The sequence below is a fragment of the Oncorhynchus keta genome, chromosome 19, assembly GCF_023373465.1.
Source record: "Oncorhynchus keta strain PuntledgeMale-10-30-2019 chromosome 19, Oket_V2, whole genome shotgun sequence".
NCBI lineage: Eukaryota > Metazoa > Chordata > Actinopteri > Salmoniformes > Salmonidae > Oncorhynchus > Oncorhynchus keta.
The window spans coordinates 31,676,380-31,682,379 of record NC_068439.1 but is presented as its reverse complement, the minus strand read 5'-3'; the positions used below and the strand labels follow the sequence as shown (position 1 = coordinate 31,682,379).

At 45.7% G+C, this 6,000-nt stretch overlaps 1 protein-coding gene across 1 annotated transcript in view; it reads left to right on the top strand.

The window, feature by feature from the left end:
- Positions 1–329: 329 nt before the first annotated feature.
- The window catches only part of LOC118398063 (partitioning defective 6 homolog gamma-like), a 37,860-nt gene continuing 32,189 nt past the window's right edge, over positions 330–6,000 (top strand). Inside the window, exons 1-2 of the mRNA XM_035793046.2 lie at positions 330–728; positions 4,778–5,000. Coding sequence (XP_035648939.1) covers positions 654–728; positions 4,778–5,000 — 298 coding nt within the window. The 5' untranslated portion in view covers positions 330–653. The remainder of the gene's footprint in view (positions 729–4,777; positions 5,001–6,000) is intronic.

Genomic DNA, 6,000 nt, shown 5'->3' with positions numbered 1-6,000 from the left:
AAACCATTACTTTTTTACTGTTCTTGCTGTTCTAATTACGTTGGTAACCAGTTTATATGAGCAATATGGTACCTCAAGGGTTTGCGGTATATGGCCAATATTCCACTGCTAATGGCGCACTCCACATTGCATCCTGCTAAGAACAGCCCTTAGCTAAGCTATATTGGCCATTTACCACAAACACCTGAGGTGCCTTATTGCTATTATAAAGTGGTTTCTAACGTTTGCCACACCTCCTCGGGCATTATTGCATAATAATAATGAGATGTTTTTTTTCCTCATTGACAGTATTTTTATGGATTTCTATACACTGTGATGGCGTCGCGTCCCTGGCGTCTCGGAGGGTTGGTGTTTTGGGAGGGTTAAACGCTGAAAACATTCACGGAGGAGCTCGATGATGTCATCTGAAAACTCACTCCCCCAAGTCAAAGGCACCGATTTGTTCTCTTCTTTTTTATTTTCACCCTAGAGTTTCTCCAATGCGTCGCGGACCACAGCACAAAAGGTAGTCAAATAACGAGGTAGTCAAGTAAACTGTAGATTAGCTTTGCTGTCTAAACGACGCGGGACTAAGGGGGTTTGGCGACTGGTCATAGAACCAAACAGCCCCTTTTCTGTGGGCGAGCGGGTCAACTTTTATTCGAACCCCAAAAATGAATCGGAGTTTCATTAAATCCCAATCTTCCCTGCAATACTTGGACTGCATCGCGGTTGAAGTGAAAAGCAAGGTAAGCAGACTACCCTATCGATGGCACCCATTTAGGCATTACATTTTTTTTTAGGCTAAATCAGCCTAAACTACTTCACATACTCTGGAATGGGGTTTGTGGCAAAAGGGACTCGGGGGTGGTGGAGACTGCAGACCATACAACTACTCGTCTAGATTTGACCTGGCACATGCTATAGGAAAACTTGCACTCTCAACAATTAAGCCAGTTGTCTAAATGAAGTATTGGTTGTAAACTGTTTTCACAAGTTTTCACTGTTTTCATAATCATCTAAATCCTTATGCCATGGCAGCATGTTTTTTTCACTAGTCACGATTTTCTAGAAAAACTGGTTTTGCAATGAGGAAAGTCATTTTTAAACGTGTTAATTATTAGAACGAAAGACTCCTGTTAATTTGTAAGTAGAGTCAAGACATGGGATACTTTCTGAAACTACACTTTTTGTTGTTGTTGCTGCTACTAAGTAACCAAGTTGACACTGACAGCGTGTGGATTTCAATAGCACCACGGCAATACACAGACCGACCTTACAATATATATCATAGCTGTGTCTTTCTCAAACAAATAACATTCCAATACAAGTCCTAACATCAATTCATTCAGTTATTTTAACAAATCTGTTCTCACTGTTGCAAAACAACAATCTAGTCATCTATCGATTTGGGCCAGAAACACGTGTATGTGAAGAAATTCACAAAGGTAGTGTAATAGGCTTTAATAGTCTTGTATTAGTGGAGCGACTATAGTCATCTGCAGCTCCAGCACAAACTACTTCCTGCAGCAATGTCAGAAATCCCAGACATTGAGTGTTTTAGTTATTAGGACAAGCATCTCTTGACCTGCTGGGGATCTGACTCTGTGTGAAGCTTCCTCTTCCCCTCACACTGTAAACATCACTCTAAGTCTAGAGTATGTGCCAGCTGCCTGCCTACCAACCAACCAACAGACAGACTGGTGATAAGATGAAAAGGTGCTGTTGAAAGTATAATAGATAAGTTCAGATACCTGATCTCTAAACTACTGGCCCATGTCTTGCCTTTCCTCCATCCTGACATGTCAAGATATTCTACTGATAGTGTGTTCTTTTACTGCTATGGTATGTTGCTCCGGTTCCTCCATCATTCCTCTCTGTCCTCCTCTCGTATAAAGCAAGGTTTAAGATGGAACTGGAGTCTAGTGCATTTGCAGGTGTCTTTCACAGCCTGTCCACTTAGGCAGGTTGTATAATTTTTGTTGTGCGGTATTGGAATGTGTGGCTGGCTGTGTTTTGATGAAGGCTCAAGGCTCTTGTTGGTGAAGTGCATCATGGCACCATGCCCGTTGCAGAGCCAAGCCCCTCCATTGTCTCAGAGGGCTGAGTGAGTATTCAGCCTAATTCAGAGTTAGTATTCAGCCTCACTCTAATTCATACCAGGGCTGGAATGCTGCTGACCCACTGTCTCTCCGTCTGTGGTGAAAGGAGGCCCTGTTTCAGGAGCCCTGGGAGAGAGTTAGCCCCCCTCCCTTCTGGGCTCTCTCTCTCCTGGGAACCCCTTAAGGATCAAGCAGTTTAAAGTTTTGTTTTTGGGTGTTGTGTGTTTAAAACACAACCTCGGACAGGTTGAGGGGGAAACTTTAGGAGAAATGTGTCATCGAGAGCCATAGTGGGATGGGCTAGGTTGGGCAGGACTAAACGTGTCATCACAGAACTGTCTGTCGTAGTGATAGTGAGTCAACCAGTGTCCTCTAGTGACGCAACATCCATACTCACCGTCACCACTCTATTCAGGCCTGTTGGAGTGTTACATCAGCCAGGCACCATCTCTCACCACTATCACTATCTGATGGAGTGAGTCGGTATCAGTCTCCTGGTGATGTCACAAAGGGTTTTACTTCCTGCTTCTCACTGACCCAGGATGAGAACCTGTTCTCAGGGGAATTGTTCTGTTTCTGATAAACCCGGACTACAACAGAACAGACTAGAACAACAGGGCTTCTCAAAGGCGAGCTGTGTTGCAGCGGGCTGGTTTGTCTCTGCAGCAGGTGTTATCTGCAGAGGTGTAAGATGATACTTTTAGCATGTCTTTTCTCACCCGACAGTATCTCCCTCACCCTCTTCCCTCCCTCCCTCACCCACCCATCATGGTTCATCTCTCAACCACTGGCGTTTTCATCTCCATGCAAAACTGTCCATAGGTCAACCGAGCAGTTTAGACTGACTGTCACACGGGAGAAACGTGATAAGACCGAAGCCGTTGGCGAGCTTAGTCTAGCCTCCATGCCAGTCAGTGTGTTGGCCTAATGGCTGAGCAGTGCAGTCTGTACCTGTCTGGACCCGTTGACATTCTCGTGTGTGTGTGTGTGTGTGTGTGTGTGTGTGTGTGTGTGTGTGTGGGGGGGTTCTTTGTCAGTGTGTTGTATTACTTTCAGGTTTTGATTCAAATTTAGCTCATGGCCTTGTCTAGACTTGTCTAGGCTGATACCCTTTAGGGCCTGTTCTGCTTTAATACACAGGCTGTTCCAACAGCTCAGTCACCTGGATGACACGGTAACCTACAAAAATACCATTGACCACCTACTTTTCAACGACTAACACATTCTAACACTTCTAGATTTCTGATTTACATTTTTCATAACTGTGGAGTCATGTGAGTTTTTTTTTTTCTTCCCCACAAGACCTCATTAGCCCAGAAGCTGAGAGAGAACAGTCACAAACTCATCACTTATTGCTTAATGGAAGGATCCATTTCTGATTTATTGTAGTGTGTTTGCTCATATGTGACTTTGCCTGTGTGTATGTTTATCTGTGTTTGGCCTCGGTATGAGTTGGATGGTACACCTGGCATTGCACTGCCTCACCAACATGCTCCGATGATGTTTCACATAGTAATGGCAGCCTTCATGACAGGCCCAGTCTAACAATGGTCTCCCAGCAGTCTAACCCAGGCCTCCCTCTAGGACAAACTGCCATTCAGACCTTCGTCTCTGAGCAAATAATTGCCGGGCCACAGCAGAGTGCAGCACATCGCGCCACCGTTCACAAATGACTGAGGTTGTAATGGGACAGTGCTATGTTGTAACGTGACAGTGCTATTGTCAGAGACAAAGCCTAGCTTGTGTTATACAGGCCCAGTGCCCACGCATACAGTGCTAGAGTTTCTACTGGCCGTGTCAGTCACATGACCACAGCTGTGACCCCTAGGTCAACCCAGCTGCTCTTCGTGGTGGTCCAGTCACACACACACAATGACAGGCCAGTGTAGACAATCACGCCTCTAGGCATCCTGTCTGAGAAAATTGTGTGTGTGTGTGTGCAGTCAGTTTGTCCATATAATATTGCCCAGACAGAAGACGGTGTAAACGTCAGAACAAAATTGAACTGTGTTTGCGTCTTCTCATCCAGATAGGCCGGTTTACTGCTGACTCATTCACCTGCATTGTTCCTTTGTCGAAGTCTGTTCCCTGCTCCCCTATATAGTGCAAGTGCACTACATTTGACCTGGGACCTTGGTCAACAGTAGTGGACTATATAGGGGAAAGGGTGCATTTGGGACAGGCCTAAACCTCCACTTCCTTCTGTTGCTTCAGTGGGATAAATCAAAGACCTGGGCGTGGCAGTCACATTGTAACAATCTGGCTCTGGTTTTTACCCGTGTCATCACTTGTGTTACAATGTGTAGACAGTTTTATATTGGTTAGACTGTCTGTGAAGGTCAGAATCATCATGTTGTTTAGACGTCCTGAATGAATATTGTGTCTGTCTGACAAAACAGAATTGGCAGTCTGCCAGTTCAATTCTGAATGTCATAACCTTGGTGGTAGTAGATTGTTCTCCAACGTGAATCTGTTGTAAATCACTTCTCTTCATACCCGCAGTATGTTAAGTGTGCCCCGAAAATCTTTTCCACCCAGGTTTATTTATGTCTAACTGTAAGTTTATAGGCCAGATCGATGCGATTGAGCCGACCTTATACTTGAGTCTCACACGGGGTTCAGTGCTGTGCTCTGTCACCCATAGCAACTCTTTCTAAGTCATCCCTGTGTGTTGTCCCTGTGTGTTGTCCCTGCAGTATGGAGCAGAGTTCCGGCGGTTCTCCGTGGACCGTTTCAAACCGGGGAAGTTCGAGGACTTCTATAAGCTCATCATGCACGTTCACCGCATCTCCAACATGGAGGTCATGATTGGCTACGCTGACATCCACGGAGACCTGCTGCCAATCAACAACGACGACAACTTCTGCAAGGCGGTGTCTACGGCCCACCCACTGCTCCGGGTCTTCATACAGAGACAAGGTGAGGAGCAGCTCTACTAGACCTGTATGGTGTTGCACTTTTCTCGATCAGCAACAATCCTTTTTCTTTTACGTCGCCAGTGGTTATGTAATGAATTGGGTCTGTTTTCTCACCACTAGCTGTCGGAATCCTTTTGTTTGCCTCACACTGGAGGGGTAGCTGTCCTGTACTGCTGGCCCTCTGTGTGTGTGTGTGTGTGTGTGTGTGTGTGTGGGGGTGGTTTAGTCCTGTGGGGGGGGGGGTTGTTATGTGTGTTATCGTAAAGGGAAATTCTTGCAGGCGATTGCAGCCAATAGAAAGAAGTCGATGGGAGCCAATGTGCTGACATACCAGACATTACTGAGAACAAAAGCCCCGCTTGAATGAGAGGTTTCTCACTGTGTAGGGCTGAGCGGAGCCAAATGCAACACTGAATGGGAGCCCACCCCCCCCCGTATACACAAGGCATGTGGAGGCCGCTTCCCCCTGTATACCAGGCATGGGGAGCCCACTGCAGCGGGCCCCAGCATACAAGTGACTCCATCATTCATGTTTCATGTGGAATGTTCACGTCATTGGCTGTGTAGTGTTTCCTGGTGTGCTGTCTCACGACATACTGCTGCAGTCCGTGTTGTGACAATACTCCCACTGATTGTAATACAAGAGGCTGAACAAAGCGGGCTGTTATCATAGCACGTTGCTGACACAAAGGATTTGCCTGTTGAAATGATGCCTCTCCAGTAGTCTATCATTTTATACAGAATGAAGAAACCGCAGGAAGGTTATACACAGCCTCTCCTAATAAAGAATGAAGGTCTAATCAGGTGGTTTGAAGAGTTAAGAAAAGATGGTAAAGTATATATGTGCGGCAGGGAAAGGTGAACTTATTGCATTAGAACTCATGGTGTAAGCATGAGTACTATTTAGGGGATTTTGCTCTGTCGTTTCTTTGGGGATGAGTTAACATTCAGGAGCTATGTATTGAGGCCATTGTTCTACTAACTTCTAGTCATACTGAGGT